At 44.2% G+C, this 17,499-nt stretch overlaps 1 protein-coding gene across 1 annotated transcript in view; it reads left to right on the forward strand.

The window, feature by feature from the left end:
* Positions 1-13,172, forward strand: part of LOC109418270 (rab3 GTPase-activating protein non-catalytic subunit) — a 28,076-nt gene extending 14,904 nt beyond the window's left edge. Inside the window, exons 5-6 of the mRNA XM_062861307.1 lie at positions 11,541-11,869; positions 12,782-13,172. Coding sequence (XP_062717291.1) covers positions 11,541-11,869; positions 12,782-12,923 — 471 coding nt within the window. The 3' untranslated portion in view covers positions 12,924-13,172. The remainder of the gene's footprint in view (positions 1-11,540; positions 11,870-12,781) is intronic.
* The last annotated feature ends 4,327 nt before the right edge of the window (positions 13,173-17,499 follow it).

A 17,499-nucleotide genomic window follows, 5' to 3' on the forward strand; every position in this document is an offset into this window, starting at 1 on the left:
AACCTCTTCCAAAACGTCTGGAATACCTTCGACCGTTTTGAAACCTCTGTTCTCCTGAAACCATACTTTAAAACTTTAACTGGCCTTTCCAAAATATCCCCCTGAAATCGACGTCCAAGGATTTCCAAACCCCATCTGAGCAGGTTAGCAAATACAAATTCTACTCTCAATCGTGATGATTCACCGTAGCCTACCGGAGTCTTACGGCTGTCTGGTTACCGGAGTGGAGACCGGATGCCGACCAAACATTTGATCGGTGAGCATCAGGTAAATGGCTCATCCAGCCAATCAATCGAAGGAACGTAGAGAAAAGGTTCTCTAGGGCAGCCCTAGGCCCAGGAAGAGTCGAGATCAGAAATTGGTGGAATCCCTGGAGGAATTCCTGGTGGAATTCCTGGAGGAATTCCTGGTGGAATTCCTGGAGGAATTCCTGGTGGAATTCCTGGAGGAATTCCTGGTGGAATTAATGGAGGAATTCCTGGGGGAATCCCTGGAGGAATTCCTGGTGGAATCCCTGGAGGAATTCCTGGTGGAATCCCTGGAGGAATTCCTGGTGGAATCTCTGGAGGAATTCCTTGTGGAATCCCTGGAGAAATTCCTGGTGGAATCTCTGGAGAAATTCCTGGTGGAATCCCTGGAGAAATTCCTGGTGGAATCCATGGATAAATTCCTGGTGGAATCCCTGAAGAAATTCCTGGTGGAATCCCTGGAGGAATTCCTAGTGGAATCCCTGGAGGAATTCCTGGTGGAATTCCTGAAGGAATTCCTGGTGGAATACCTGGTGGAATCCCTGGAGGAATTTTTGGTGGAATCCCTGGTGGAATCCCTGGAGAAATTCCTGGAGGAATTCTTGGTGGAATCCCTGGTGGAATCCCTGGAGAAATTCCTGGTGGAATCCCTGAAGGAATTCCTGGTGGAATACCTGGTGGAATCCCTGGAGGAGTTCCTGGTGGAATCTCTGGAGGAATTCCTGGTGGAATCCCTGGAGGAATTCCTGGTGGAATCCCTGGAGGAATTCCTGGTGGAATCCCTGGTGGAATCCCTGGAGAAATTCCTGGTGGAATCCCTGAAGGAATTCCTGGTGGAATCCCTGGAGGAATTCTTTGTGGAATCCCTGAAAGTATTCCTGGTGGAATCCTTGCAGGAAAGCCTGATGGAATGAAAGATCGTCTAGTAAAATCCCTGGTGGAATCTCCGGAGGAATTCTTGATGGAATCCCAGGAGAAATTCCTGGTGGAGTCCCTGGAGGAATTCCTGGTGGAATCCCCAGAAATTCCTGGTGGAATCCCTGGAGGAATTCCTTGTGGAATCCCTAGAGAAATTCCTGGTGGAATCCCTGGTGGAATCCCTGGAGGAGTTCCTGGTGGAATCTCTGGAGGAATTCCTGGTGGAATCCCTGGAGGAATTCCTGGTGGAATCCCTGGAGGAATCCCTAGTGGAATCCCTGGAGGAATTCCTGGTGGAATACCTGGAGGAATTCCTGGTGAAATACCTGGTGGAATCCCTGGAGGAATTCCTGGTGGAATCCCTGGAGGAATTCCTGGTGGAATCCCTGGAGGAATTCCTGGTGGAATCCCTGGAGGAATTCCTGGTGGAATCCCTGGTGGAGTCCCTGGAGAAATTCCTGGTGGAATCCCTGGAGGAATTCTTTGTGGAATCCCTGAAAGTATTCCTGGTGGAATCCTTGCAGGAAAGCCTAATGGAATGAAAGAACGTCTAGTAAAATCCCTGGTGGAATCCCCGGAGGAATTCCTGGTGGAATCCCCGGAGAAATTCTTGATGGAATCCCAGGAGAAATTCCTGGTGGAGTCCCTGGAGGAATTCCTGGTGAAATCCCCAGAAATACCTGGTAGAATCCCTGGAGGAATTCCTTATGGAATCCCTAGAGAAATTCCTGGTGGAATCCCTGGAGAAAGTTCTGGTGGAATACTTGGAGAAATTCCTGATGGAATCCCTGGGGAAGTCCTGATGAAATCCCTGGAGGAAATTTCTATGGAATTCTAGGAGTAGTTCCTGATGGAATCCCTGGCGGAATTTCTGAAGGAATCTCTGGAGGAATTCCTGGTGAATATCTTCAGGAATCCCTGGTGGAATCCCTGAGGGAATTGCTGCGTGACTTTTGACCCTTTTCCAAAAGCTTTTTCCCCACTGTGCATCGTGCCGAATGACACCGGAGCGCTAGTTGCAACCAGAAAGCTAGGCAGTAACTTCGCGCGCGCATGACTTTCTCCTCCACGCGGTCTCCCAAGACGGACTTTGATTGGCAGTCGGTTGGTCTGCGTTGTTGCAAGCAAGACACTACAAGATGGGCAAGCGTGGGTCATAGAGGTCGTTTTTTCAGATCAAGGTTTTTTTTACTCCATTTCGGGTCCTGAACGACTGTACAAAATTTGAGCACGATCAGTCATGCCTACATTTTGCGCATCGCGATTGAAATTTGTATGGGATTTTATATGGGAAAACTCACTTTTTTGCATTTTTCTTATAAAAGAATAAAATTATTCTAAAAGTTTTGACCCGATTATGTGAAAGTATAGCCTCAGATGTCCTGAACAACTTTGCCGAAGACCGCAAAGCGATCCGAGTCTTGTAACAAAAGTTTTAACCAACTGATCACATGAGTGTACTTATCTTTTAACATGTAAAGGAATAACATCAATAATAAAATCTCAATTTTTGGCCTGACTTTCGAAGAGTGTATCTTTTTCCACATGCATCGAATCGCTTTGCGGTCTTCGACAAAGTTTTTCGACACATCCTGGGCTATACTTTAACATTAACGGTTATGTGGTATAGAAAATTTTGAGCAACTTTCAAGAAAAATACGAAAAAGTATCATTTCCCATATAAAATCCCATACAAATTTCAATCGCGATGCGCAAAATGTAGGCTAAACCAATAATGCCCAAATTTTGCACAGTTATTTGGCACCGCAATGGGCATTTTAAAAACTTTGATCTGATTGAATCTGATCAATTTTTAATTTTCCCATATAACGTTGACCCACCCTAGGGCACTCGTAAAAGCGGGTGCGGCTTCCGTCAGGTGAGGTGCCGCAAGGCTAGGAGAATATTAACCCCGGCAAGTCGGACGCCAGCCAGGCATCCCCTAAAGCTGAAAAGGCTGACCCGTTCCGGGGTCCCGCAACCCGAACAGGGGGTTGCGACCGTTATTAGGCCATTAGGATCCACAGAGTTGGGCGAACCAAGGGGCGAATCCACCCTGGACGACAGTCGAGTGGAAGTGGATGAAGAAAAAGCCTTAAGGCGCGGAGATTAGGGACGCCACACCAAGAAGGGGTAGGAGAGTAGGTGCCAAGCGCGAGAAAGGCGACGTGTTCGTCATCAAGACCGAATAGTTTATATACTTGGACGTCTTGAGGACGATGCGAAGCGACGTGAAGCTTGTACTTGTATGGGTGAAATGATCCTAGAGCTCAAGCGCAACAAGGAACGCAAGGGCAACGCCTACAAAAGTTTGGCGGAAGAGGTCCTTGGTGAAGGGATCGAGGTGAGCGCTTTTACAGCAGATGCGACTCAGTAGGTGAAGAACCTAGACGAGGTCATTAAATCGGAAGAGCTCGTCATGGCACTGCGGCAACAGTGTGATGTCCAGGTGGCCACCGCAGCCACTCGCCTACGGAAGGACCCGGCAGGGACACAGTTAGCCTTGGTATAGCTACCTGCGGCGGACGTAAATAAGTCCGTTAAAGTAGCGAAGATCAAGGTGGGCTGGTCAGTATGCCATCTGACGTTTCATGAGCCATCGAAGGTTTGCTCCAGGTATCTGGAACAAGGACAAGGACACAAGTCATGGGACTGCAAAGCCCCGTACAGAAGCAAGCGGTGCAGGCGATGTGACGTCGAACGCCATAAGGCACAAGGCTGCACGGAAACACCAATTTGTCTGATTTGTTCCGGAATATCCATGAACAACAGGCACCCAACGGGTGATCTAAGGTGCCCGGTCTTAAAGAAAGTCGCGGCCGCAGTTAACAAATCACAGTGCAGGTAACGCAGCCGAACCTGAAGCACTGTGACGCAGCTCAGTAACTGGTTCGTCATACAGGTCGGACTCGATCATCCGGAGTCGGGTTCTGAAGCTTCACAAACATATATATGGGGAACGCAATGCATTATGAAGCTGTAATTTTGATATTTTGTCAAATCAACTTTGATTACTAATCAGTCAAAATTTCAGCTCTGTACTAAATTCCGTTTACCAGATACATGCTTGAGAAGCTCCAGAACCCGACTCCGGATAATCGAGTCCGACCTGTACTAGTAACTTTGTAGTCACAGCACAGGGCCGGCATACCACTAGATAATTCTGGCTGGGCGGACAAACGGATGCGAAAAAAGTGAAGTTCTTATTGACTTCGTGGATTGGTCGCCGTGCCACTCGATTGGGCAATGGTTTATTGGTACGAAAGTAGCCTGGGGATGCACGGCGTTCTCTTGGTTAACGCAATCGACGGGTACGGACGGGGAGGGTTCTCCTTGAAAATAAGGATCCGAAGAATTTATAATTTGTCGAGCAGTCCTAAGAATTGACTACATATAAATAATGACAAATATGTAATGGTCAAAATAGCTCAGCTCACTTTCTATATTCAGTTTTTTAAAACTCAAGCTGGATGAGTTTTGTCTTAAGATTCTGCTATGTACTTTTAGCCCTTTGATACGGTTCTGACGACGACAACCGGCCTAACCTTAGCCAATAAAAGATTATCTCAGTGAAAGAGAAACATCAAAATATAATACGGTTGTTTATGTTGGTTAAGACACAGACAAACAGACGTAACACCTTGAACGATTTTCATGAAAATCCATCGCCCAGTTCCCACTACCATCACCTGGTGGAAAAGTTGCACGAATCACTGTGTTGTGCCATATCGTCAACAGAAGGCACTAGTGTGAAACGTCAAACGCATAGAACAACGATGCGCGCGCCTCTGGTTATAAAAGCCACAACTATGAAAATTTAAAATGATCGTTAAAAGCGTGGTCGATGGAAATTTTGCAAGTGTTACGTCTGTTTGTCTGTGGTTAAGGTTCCGTACACAAAAAATGCGCTATTTTCAAAATAATCCGGGCTCAGTTAGTTTTGGTGCAATGAGCTGTGGTGCTCGAAGCTCACTTATGATGAGTCCAAGTTCAATGAGCCTAAACGATTATGGGCTATCTCTCTGTTGAGCATCAAGTTAGCATAAAATTGGCTGAGTTTGGCTCGTAAGCCGAGCTTTTTCAATGCCTGATCAGGCGGTTTCTTAGTGGGGGACGGATATCGAGTACCCGCCGGCAACGGAAATAGGTCGCGGATGGGTCTAGAAAAATGGCTGCGATATGGACGACGGGTAAATACCTCGTCCAGGAGATGGTGTCTATTACCTATGAGGGCTTCGTGGTTGCCAAAGTAACCGGGGTCTTCTGTGCGCAATGAATGCATCCAAATTTGTTGCGCCACTTTACCCACCAGGGCGTCCCAGTACAGGAGTGAGATCATTCGCTTTACAGAGTTGGCAAATCTCACACCCAGAATTTTCACATCATTTTCTGTCTTCAGCCAGTCTACGCAGATCGGACTACCGTCAAAATAGCCCCCGAAACTCTTCCGAAGCGATTGAATAAGTCACGCATCGCGTGAACCTTTTGCGCTGAAGTGGCTATAACACTAATGTCATCCGCATATGCGACGACCAGGTCACACCCGCATACACTCTCCAAAGCGACCACCAACGGATGCAGATACAGTATGCGGCAGGAAAAAATGCGAAAGTGTTTTTCAACTTCAAACCTCATTTTCGTCCATTTGACATTAACCAATCTATGTTTCAACGTTCCATGATCTATAATAGGCTAGTTTTCTGAAAAGTTAATTAAAAAATTTCCCATTTTGGTCACTAACCTTTACAGGGCGGCGCCTGAAGATGAAGACAACCAGAATTTTCAAACCGCAGGAAATCGCACAGGTCGCTAAATTTCGCATCTGATAAAACAAAATTTATGATTTTCTCTACAATTTCATCAAATATATGTACTTATTTCATCTGGTATGTGAAACTACATGTCTCTGGATCAGTGTGGTCTGGTTGTTCATCAAATTTGAGCTAATTTTGTTACTGTTATAGTCATTTTGTTTAATGACCAGTGGGCGCGCAGTTTATTGATATCCGCTTATTAGGCCTACATTATCACATGTTAAACATCAAATGTGTTCATTTTTATTTTTCAGTGCTAGAATATAGGGCACTGCATTGTTTTGATTCTGTATGGGATTTTGACGTTTCTTGGCCTTGTTGTTTACAAAATTTCTGCAAGAGTGAAAGAGAAGGAGAGAATTTCATGCAGTGCCCTATAGACATTGACTGATACACTGTCATGAAAAAATAGTCATATATATCCCATATTTAGCGTGTAATAGTGCCTTGAACTTTTCGCATTTTTTCCTACCGCACCCTGTATAATACAAACAAATGCATTGAAATCGGATCGCCTTGGCGAACCGAACTGACGAGCTTCCCCACCTGTCGCCTCGCGGTTAGTTGAGCAATTCGGTCCTTCAGTGATAACGTTGCTTGGAAGATGTTTCTATCTGCGTTTGAGCATTTCTGGGCATTGTTGAGAATACGATGCTCCTTCATCACGTGTTCCAGGCGGGACTTAAGTATGCGCGAGAGAAGCTTGTAGTCGAAGTTCAAGAGAGATATCGGCCGAAACGAACCAACCGTGTTGCCAGAGCCCCACTTTTTCACTAGCACAATTACACCATCGACGAATTTAGCTGTTAAGGCGAAACTGGAAGCATTTCCTCATTTTTTTGGTTTTTGATTTTTCATTAAATAATGAAGCAATATTTTCAAAATCGGTTTTCGTGCAAATGTAGAGTATGGAACAGGGTATCTCCTGAATTTTTTTCCAGGTGGAAAATGATTTTCGTTTTTGTAGAAACCATTTTTTTGTGAAATTTTGTTCAAAAATGGTTTCTGCAAAAACTAAAAACATTTTCCATCTGAAAAAAAAAACAGGAGATACCCTGATCCATACTCTACATGTGCATGAAAACCGATTTTGAAAATATTGCTTCATTATTTTATAAAAAATCAAAAACCAAAAAGTGAGAAAATGGATCCAGTTTCGCCTTAAGTTCGAAGCCAACGCTTCGTTTAGGACTAAATTCAGCTCGCGGTGGATGATGTCAAAAGCACGGAGATAAAACTGTTTAGGTATCCCGTCTGATCCAGGAGATTTTTTTGACGCGCTCGACTTAATTGCAGTCCAAATATCCGCTGTGGTGATCGCTTCCATACTTGTTTCGTTCGTTGCATCGCCTTCCGGGATTATCCGGTCGCACTGGAAATCAGCTAGGGAATCGCGCCACGCGGTGGCTTTTATTTTCGTCTGTTTTCCGCTATAACTCAGTCAAATTTGAACTAATCGACACACCTTTTGGAATGCGACGAGATAGGTATAGTATCTACCCGTGTACAACATTTCAAGTCAACTGGTTCAAAATTGACTGAGTTATAGTGGAAAACAGACGAATATAGAAGCCACCGCCCAAGTGGCGCGATACCCTAGTTGTTCAGTTTATCTTTCTCTTTCCGAATACAACTCGGAGAAATACCCAAAGATGTGATCCCGGATAGCTTGGGACTCACCAATAATTTCAACCTGCTCCCCATCTAGTCGTGTTATCGTTGTTCGTTTTCTTCTGTGATCGCCGAGCTGGAACACAGATATTGGCTCTCCGGCTACGATCGGTTCGTTGATGCGCACTAAGATTCGGGTGAATTCTCGCTGCATGCTCGCATTGCAGCGAGCCAGTTGAGCCAGCGAGCCTTGAGCCAGTTGATAGTCGTCAACACTCAACTTTGCTGGATTTTGGAGAAGCAGTCGTAGGCTCGTCACAGCTGGTCATGAAGAGCTTGTTGCGCATTATGAAATCGGTCAAATGTTTACTCCGACTGCCACCGAAACAAATGTGCGATCTTCGGTTTGCCGCAATCCAACCACCAGTCCATCCAGCTTCGATGATACCGTCTTTGCCGAGTCCAAAACTGCCACCGTATTCGTTGATCTGCCAAGGCTTCTTCGGTGAGGAGGTGAGGGCGGAGGGACCAAAAACCGCGTCCCGGTGCATGACCAAGACTAGGTAAACATACGCGGGATGTCACAGCCATATGGTCCGTGAAAGAGCATGCATGTGTATGTGTATGGATGTTACGCAGTTGCCCACACAAGCTTTCGGAGACATAGATGCGATCAAGTCGAGAAGATGAGTGGCGAGTGATGAAAGTGTGACCAGTATCTCACGAGCGAAGTTTCAGCCACACGTCATGCAGTCCCAGTTGTTGAACCGCAGCTTGCAGGGAAGGACTCATATTGTACCCTGTTGCATCGCACTGTCGCAGCACGCAATTGAAGTCTCCCGCCAGAATCAATGTGCTCGGTGGGATGCCGGAGATAGAAAGCAAGCGTGCTGTTGAAAAAGTTTTCTCTTTGAGTACGGAAGGCCGTCCCCGACGGGGCATAAACACAGCAGAGAACAGTGTTATGTACACGCACAGAAACAAGGCGACCATCCAAGCTTCTCTCTACATGTGAGAATGAAATGTGGTCTTTTAGAGCGATGGCGGTTCCCCTCCGCGAGTGATCAACTTTCGCAATGATGCTGAATCCAGGTAGCGAGAGCTGGTCGTTCTCAATCTCTTGAAGGAATACGATGTCCAGTTCTGTAGTACGGATGAAAGTACTGAGTGGGTCAAGTTTCGTTTGATTCGTGATGTGATGGTATCCACGTTGGTGGTACCGATGTTGTAACTGGTGAAGATGATGTCTAGGGAAGGAGGTCGAGTCCATGACCCTTGCCGGCGGGGGCATTGAACCGCTTGATGCCGATCCGCCCGTCGATGGTGTTGATTGTTGAGAGTTGTTGCTTGTCTTCAGTGGGAGAGGTTTCTGAGCTGGCTGTTTGACAGCGGGAGCCTTCACGCGAGTCGATTGTGGGTTTTTGGTTACTTCGGCATACGAGACGCTGTTTGCTGCCAGTTTATGTACTAGTAGCATTTTGTTTTGTACACATGATACTCCGTTGTGCACAAATTCGCTACAGTAGCGACACGTCTGCTGTTGGCCGTAGTAAGCCACGTGGGTCATTTCGGAGTCAATTGTGACATATGACGCAATGTTCCTTTTAACGACCATTCGTGCACCAGTCGGGAGCCCAGCGAAGAGATGCTTCTCGTCCCAAAGCTCCTCTCGCATGGCAAGCACCTCTCCATACGCACTCAGAAATTTTACGATTTTGTCGTTGGATAGGTACGTCCTCCGAGAGGTTGAACAACCTCACTTCTACCACTTCATCTTCCATCTCCAAGTGAAGCTTATATTGCTTTCCGTCGACTGTTAGCTCGTGTTTGTCGTCGTTCTCTTCGACGATTCTTCGTGCCACCTCTAGGCAGGTGGTTTTGATGAAAGTAATCCCGAGGTTTCTGCTGTATTGAATACGCATTACCTCCTCGCGTTTCAATCCCAGCGTTGCACCGACGAATTGGTGAACCTCTTCGGACGAAGGCTTCCCGACTAGAAAATTATATCATATTGTGTTATGATGTTATAATATTTTTCAATAACTTATTGTGTTATAAACTAGATGCAGGATGATGTTAAAATAACTAAAATTGTAACTAAAACCACACTGGTCTTATCAAGATAATAACCTATTTTGTTATAATCAGATCAGAACTATAACAGAATGTGATATGAATATAAGCTTCAGGATTTCTAGTTTCTATCACAATGTGATACAATTTTGTAACATTTTTGTCCAAATGTCGAAGAATCAAAACTAAATTATATTACAATGAGTTGCCAAATAACATTTATAACATAATGTGTTATAATTGAGTTATAGTATTTCATAATCACCAAGGATGTTGAACATGATTATATCACACTGAGATATGAATATCATGGTTTGTCATAATTATGTTTTATTTTTGTTAGAACTTTCTAGTCGGGTTCTTCGGCACATTCGCATAGTCAATGCGAAATGTGTTTTCGCGGCGTTTCATCGCGGACATCTTAACGCGACGAAACTTGATTGTATTTCACTCACGGAAACACACTTTCGGAAAAAAAAGATAATCGAAAAAACGCCAGCGACTGGCTTCCAAAGACGACGACGATGCACGAGTGCGACTGATCGGCTCGGAAGTTGAGCACAAACTAGAAGAATCGTACGGTCAGGAACCGGATGTTGGACACTTCAGAAGATTTGGTTTAAATGCCTTAGTGGAAGATGTTGCAGTTAAGGGGAAGCCAAACCTTTAGGCAACAAGTGGCTATTTTTGTGGGATAATCCAACCAGAATCAAGCGTACAGATTTCTGGATCCTAAAAGTGAATGCATTTTCATCAGCCGCAGTGCCAAGTTCAGGGAGAAACCTGCCAAGCACGGACATCCTCCGGATACGCAGCTGTCAGAATCGATAATTGAATTGGAGCCTCTAGTTCGTCCTGAAGAGCGAGTAGCGGAACAGGAGAAGCTACCGCTGCAACAGGGAGATGACACGATTGGCAACGAATCATGCGACGAACTTTGATACGGAGATGAACAAATGCACGATACAAGGACTATGCCGTCAACATGACTACCGTTGAGCAGCAGCAATCTATCGAACCTTGTGAAGCAATCACTCCATGCCCCGTGGAAGATATCTGGCCTACTACGATGCAGTATTTAATATCACAGGGATGTTTTCGCGAGGAGGAGTGTTGGCGTAGACGACCCTATTGCCAAATATACGCGAGTACACCCCTGTCCATCTAGCACTAAAATAATGACATTTCTATTATTAAGTTTCAAGATCTATACACCTTTATATGTATGTATGTAAGAATGTCCATAAATTGAAGAAGACAAGTTGATTCCCGCACTTTAATAGCTCCGTACTAATTCGTGTTCGGTTTCGTGAAAATATCGCTTTAATCCCGGGGTTTCTCAAATATCCTGGCCGCCCACAAGCTGGAGCGAAAATCGGATGCTACAAGAAGATCTGGAGAGTAGCGTGCAAGGTGGGCGGACCAGGTGCATCGATCTGGTAAATGTGGGACGTGGCCGAGAATAGAGGACTGCAGCACGAGCTGAGTGTTGTAGCGAGGAATTGCAAATTCAGTGGCAATAACACTTACTGGCGATATTTGCAGATAATATGTTAAGGAAATTTCTAGAAAGTTTTCATATCAACTTCTAAAGATTAACAGAGTAGAATTCCACTGGAAACTTGCACTTAACATCCTCAAAGCAAGAAATTGAGGTGGGCGTAATGTGGGTTAAAGGGCGCAACAAGGGAACTCTTCCAAAGAATTTCTTCAGCAACCTTTTCAAAGGTTCAACTACACCATGTTTACCTTCTACTACAGACGCAACATGCATTTCCGTTCCGGATTCATTCATCACTTTACTACCTTTCAATGCCATTGCTTACCTACCGCTAACCTCCATCATCTATTCCGTTCCATTTCCCGGTCCCGGCAGATTTCATCGGAAAATCAAGGCCCACAGTTGCGATTCGCCGAGGGTAACGAAGCCAGCACCGCATCCGGAGACATTTCCATTGACAAGCTCGCCCGCCTGGTGGAGCGAACGTTTCGCAGTTTGAGTACGCCCAGCGCCATCCCACCCTCGTCGTCGCAGGGTAGCAACGGAAGTAGCAATAGTATCGGCACTTCGTCGTCATCCGCCTCGTCGTTGCAAAATGTCACCGGCAGCAAGAGCAGCAGCAGCAGAAGCAGTGGTGCAAAAACGAAAGAACTGCGAATCGCCGGGCTACTGTTCGATGCTTGCGCTACCATTAGGGAATTGAGGTAATTTGTTGGAATCGATTATGTATGTGGATGCGTGTACTGCCGTTCTACGCATAGTTGTCCCATGTTATAAGGGATTCCCATATAACATGGGACAATTATGCGTAGGACGGCAGTGTAGGACGTTGCAAAATGGAACGAGGAGGAGGTGGGTCGGGGCTCGAGGTTGATTCTTTGTCAAATTCCGGTCTGCTGGTAGTAGAAAAATCTTGTTTCTAACTGACAAGAGGATGTTGTATTGATACTGAGAACCAGGGATTTCTAGACAACCATTTACTTTTTGAACATTATTGTTTCCTTTGCTTTTAACCTTTTATCCGATTGGTAAAATGTCTAAACTTCAGTCGCTCCGCACATAATTAGAAAAATACATGTCAAGTGGTTTTAGGCTAAAAAACACATTTTTCTAGTTTGATTTACTATTTTAGCGGGATAATTTTAATAGACTTTTATTTCTTCATTTTAATGTTTTAAGAAAATACAGAGAATGTTATGGTCTTCCATAGGCGAGCGAATGCATAATCAATTCATCCTCCTAGCTTTATTTACCTGGTGCCATTGTTATCTAAAAACACTAAGGCTTATCAGGTGATAAAATTGATACCTTAAAATTGATTTCAACCTAAATTTGCCAATTTGAAAATTAGTTTGCCCCGAAACCCGAAATACATCTGCCATCCTTGCACAGCATCGTTTCCGCATTTCGACAAAAAATTTGATTAATAAAAACATCAGTTATTAAAATGTAACCCAAACGACTCAAAAGAACAATCCGGTATCCTCCCCCGTTACTGCGTTGGTTGCCAGCGAAACATCTCCTGCGGGTCCGGGTCCGGAGTTAATTTACCGCCCACCCCCACCCCACTCGTTCCGCTCGAAGAAAAACTAGGTTAAACCCCAAAATCCAATTAGCATAACCGGAATCGACGCGCGGAAACGGTATCGACAAACTGACGGCAACGATGATGACGACAATGACGATACTGCAGCAGCAGCAACAGCAGGTAACAAGCCATCAGAATCCAGCAGACGCGGAAAGTTGTTAAAGTTTTAACCTCACCAAATATTCATGAACCTGCTGCTGACGAATGTCGTCTTGCGTGGGTTGACGACGAGCCAGAGCAAAAGAGTAATCAAGACCGGATGATTTGTATAATCCCCTCCGCGCCGGAAAGTGGATTAAGCTTACACTAGGAGAAGTTATGTAGCCAGCGTATTGTTAGTTAGGTTTGGACGGGCGCGAGCGGGCGGGTCGCAAAATGAGCGCAGATTATGAATTCAATATAATTCCTGTTAAATTTCATTTCGGTTTTCGATTAGTATTTGGCCGAGTAGAAGCGAATGAAATCCATCTGGAGGGAGAGGGGTTGAAAGAGAGGATTAATAATCAGGGTGGCCACTAAATTTCAGTTTTGGAATTCCCGTCTTTTTCCCGGTTTTCCCGGTACGATTTTCTAAGTTTTCCCGGTTTTTCAAAATGAACATTTTTGGGGTATGTAACACCCAATGGCAGCACGAAAAAAGTGTGGTTGCTGAAGCGCAGGAAAGCATGAACAGGAACGATATGCGGAGGTTTTATGCAACTGTTAATGGTGCGCGGCACAGTACTATGCCAATGCCCACTATGTGTAATTACCTGGAAGGAAGTTTGCTGATACACAAAATAATCAATGGGGGCAGACAGTTGGAAAGAACACTTCGAAGACCCTTAAGAAGCTGAAAACAGCAAGGCTGTTAGGAAGGAAGAGTTCCCGGTCGAACTTCTTAAGCACGGAAGCGAGCAGCTACATCAATCAATTCACCAGATTATAGTAAAGATTTGGGAGGATAAAAATCAGACTGAGACCTCTTAAAGAGTCCTTCGTCGACGAATACCAGGCTGGATGCCCGAGCAAAGGCGGATAACTAAGTGATATCACTTTGATAATAATCTATGTTATCGGTATTATCATTTTGTTATCATCTTTTCCAATTGATGGTAATCAGATAATAACAAACTTAGTTATAAATCATTTTGTTCCATCGCGATAACATAACAATACTAAATGATAACAAAATATGTTATCAGTTTCCAAACGCACATTTCAAAGATTTGCCAAAACTGAGGGTCTGGTGGACCTCGAATCTAAACATAGATTCCACTTTCCATCTTAAATGCGACTGCAGTACGATAGCGTAGCCATCAACCACTCTTCCTCTCACTGAGTCCCGTTGGTATAGGGGCTATCGGCTGCCACCGATTATCACTCGATCAGTGTTCGAGACCCATTGGACGCAATAGTTGAAAACATGGGTTATAATTATAAGAAATTTTTTCAACTGCTAGCTATGTCGGTTAAGTAGTTTTCTACTATTTTGGTAGACAAAATAGCTTTGACTGACAACTAAATGATAACAAAACCTGTTATCAGTCAGCTGTATTTTTTCATGTTGATAACTAACTCTAACTTTCTATTTCTAAGTGTTTGCTTCTTGAAATATATGCATTTTTAATCCTACAGATATCTTACGACTTTGAACAACTATTTCTATACCAAAAAAGCGTTCCAGAAAAAGCATGAACAACATTTTCTGCAAAATGTATGTAATGTTGGTATAGTAAGGATGAACCAAGATACCGCATTTTAACTGGATGTTTGATGCCATCTTAGCAAAAATTGCAATTTTTGCATTCATTGCAAAAAAAAACTGCTAGAGATTTCAATGAAATCGATCATTTAAAATGAGCTTGCTAATACAGATATCGATAAGGCGTAAAAAAATCAAATATGTTCAGCAACCATTTTCCCGGTAATCATCTCAAATTCCCAGCTTTTTCCCGCTTTTTTCCCGGTCGTTCCGAATTCCCGTCTTTTTCCCGGTTTTCCCGTTTTTCCCGGTTCGGTGGCCACCCTGATAATGGATGAGTTGATCTCTTGCAATCAAGTTACTGGGTTGTGGTGGTTTAATTCTAACTAATCGATAGACTGTTGCTTACTTTGGTGTCTCAAAAGTTCAATTGGAAACCAATTTAAATTTCTAATCCGAAATGCTAAGACAGATTAGAAAGAAAATAAAACCCATCAGCGTTGTTTACACAACAACTATTATATTTCAAAGAAGGCTAACACTTCATAAGTTATTGTAAGGACATCTTAAGAGGCTCAAGCATCCGTCATCATGCAACATACATACATACATTTATTTGCACAACATCACATTTAAGATAAGGTATAATCTACAATAGTACGCCAATGTTGGGCTGCAACACGGTGAGTCGATAGGGAGAGTGTCCAATATAGCTCTGGTCCTCACAAGTTCCTACCCCATGTTCCTACCACGGGTCAAGCGATGACAAAGACCGCCAGCTAAGAGTTGTGTGCTTAGTTGGTAGTGCAGCTTGAACACTGACTTCAGGTAGATTGAGGAGGTACGACTCGAGCGCCTGTTCACCAAGGAGGTGTGGCTCAAACAGCGTCTGTTCTGCCATCCAGCGGCTGAGTAAGAAATGCTGCATCACGCCAAGCTAGATCCAAGGTGGTAGCCCCACCAGCGTGGTCGTCCCAGTGTTGCTTGGGAAACAGAACTGGCACGATGGCGCTCCGGCGAGACAGGAGTATTGATGTAGACCCAATAAGCCACTCGTAAAATCCCCATTGAGAATAACATAGGAGAAAATACGACTCGATACAATCGGCAAAGACCCAAGCGACGAAAAAAGGACTAAGATTGGAAACTTGGAATATGTAATTGCAAGTCACTTGGTTTCGCAGGATGTGGCAGGATAATTTACGACGAACTACATCCCCGCAACTTCGACACCGTGGCGTTTCAGGAACTTTGTTGGACTGGACAGAAAGTGTGGAAAAGCGGGCATCGAGCGGCTACCTTCTACCAAAGCTGTGGCACCACTAATGAACTGGGAACAGGATTTATAGTGCTGGGCAAGATGCGACAACGTGTGATTGGGTGGCAGCAGATCAACGCAAGGATGTGCATGTTGAGAGTTGAGGGCCGTTTCTTCAACTACAGCATCATCAACATGCTCTGCCCACACGAAGGGACCCCTGATGATGAGAAAGAAGCGCTCTACGAGCAGTTAGAGCAAATATACGATGGTTGCTTGCCGTGTGACGTGAAAATCGTTGTCGGCGACATGAACGCACAGGTAGGAAAAGAGGAAATGTACAGACCGGTGATTGGACGAAATAGCCTGCACGCCGTATCGAATGATAACGGCCAGCAATGTGGTATGGTAGTCCGAAGCACCTTCTTCGCCCGCAAAGACATACACAAAGCCACCTGGAGATCACCCGACCATCAAACAGAAAACCAAATCAACCACGTTCTAATCGACGGTAAATTCTTCTCGGATATAACCAATGTCCGCACATACCGCAGTGCGAATATAGATTCGGATCACTACTTAGAAGCTGTATGCATGCGCTCAAAACATTCGACAGTTATCACCACGCGTCGAAGTCTAACGCCGCGGCTCAAAATCGAGCAACTTCGTAACGTAGAAGTGGCTCAAGACTTCGCGCAGCAGCTAGCAGTTGCCCTACCAACGGAAGAGCAGCTTGACGCAGCTACACTTGAAGATGACTGGAGGGACATCCGATCCGCCATAGGTAGTACCTCGGCTACAGCACTAGGCTTCGCGACTCCGAATCACAGAAATGACTGGTACGACGGCGAATGTGAACAGTTGAAAAACGAGAAGAATGCATCATGGGCGAGAATGCTGCAACACCGTACGAGAGCGAATGAGGCACGTTACAGACAGGCGCAGAACAGGCAGAACTCAGGCTTCCGGATGAAGAAGCGCCAGCAGGAAGAGCGCCCAACTAACAATTGCAAGTCACAAACAAGCAACCTTGCTGAATTATTGCTTAATAATGGTAATGATAGCTGAACTAAAATTATGCTCTACACATTACTGTTTAAATGATTTTTCAATTGAGAAAATAGTCAATGATCGACTTTCCTCATCGGTATCAACAATGATAAATTAAAACACTTTTCAAAAGTTTAACAAGAAATTTATTCGACAAGCATTGATTCCTTAACAAAATAGTTTAACAAAATATTTGTCTGCATCTTATTAAGCTGATGTATCGATAAGCATATGCTCCTGAACAATGAGCTTTTCACTTGTCAAATAAACGCCTTCAGCTCATCATAGTTTGACTCGGAACTTTGTTCGGATTATGGGATTAATCATGGCTAAAACTGTTTAGACAACCAAGTTATCAATGAACCAAAATTTTTAACGAATCACATAAAATAAAACGGATTAGAATATGTAGTTTAACATTGAGTGCCAAAAGACGTAATCAACGTAAAAATGAGGCATTTATTTATTATTATTAGCCTGTAACAAGATGTCTTGTACCTTGATTATTATATTTTTTATCTTCCGCAGCAGTTCGATTGTAGGAGACATTTGGATCGATGCATTTGACATTGCAGTGCTGTCGTGTTTACTGAATATTGTTCCCGCAGTCACCTAGATAACCAAACAGCATTTAGAAATCGACACATTTCAAGTATCCCTAAACATCCATATGCACTATTTATTGAACATAACATCAAGATTCCATGACAAAAGCATAAATAAAAAAAATGCTTAACGGATCTTCGACTGAGCA

This window comes from Aedes albopictus, chromosome 3 (assembly GCF_035046485.1).
Source record: "Aedes albopictus strain Foshan chromosome 3, AalbF5, whole genome shotgun sequence".
Taxonomy (NCBI): domain Eukaryota; kingdom Metazoa; phylum Arthropoda; class Insecta; order Diptera; family Culicidae; genus Aedes; species Aedes albopictus.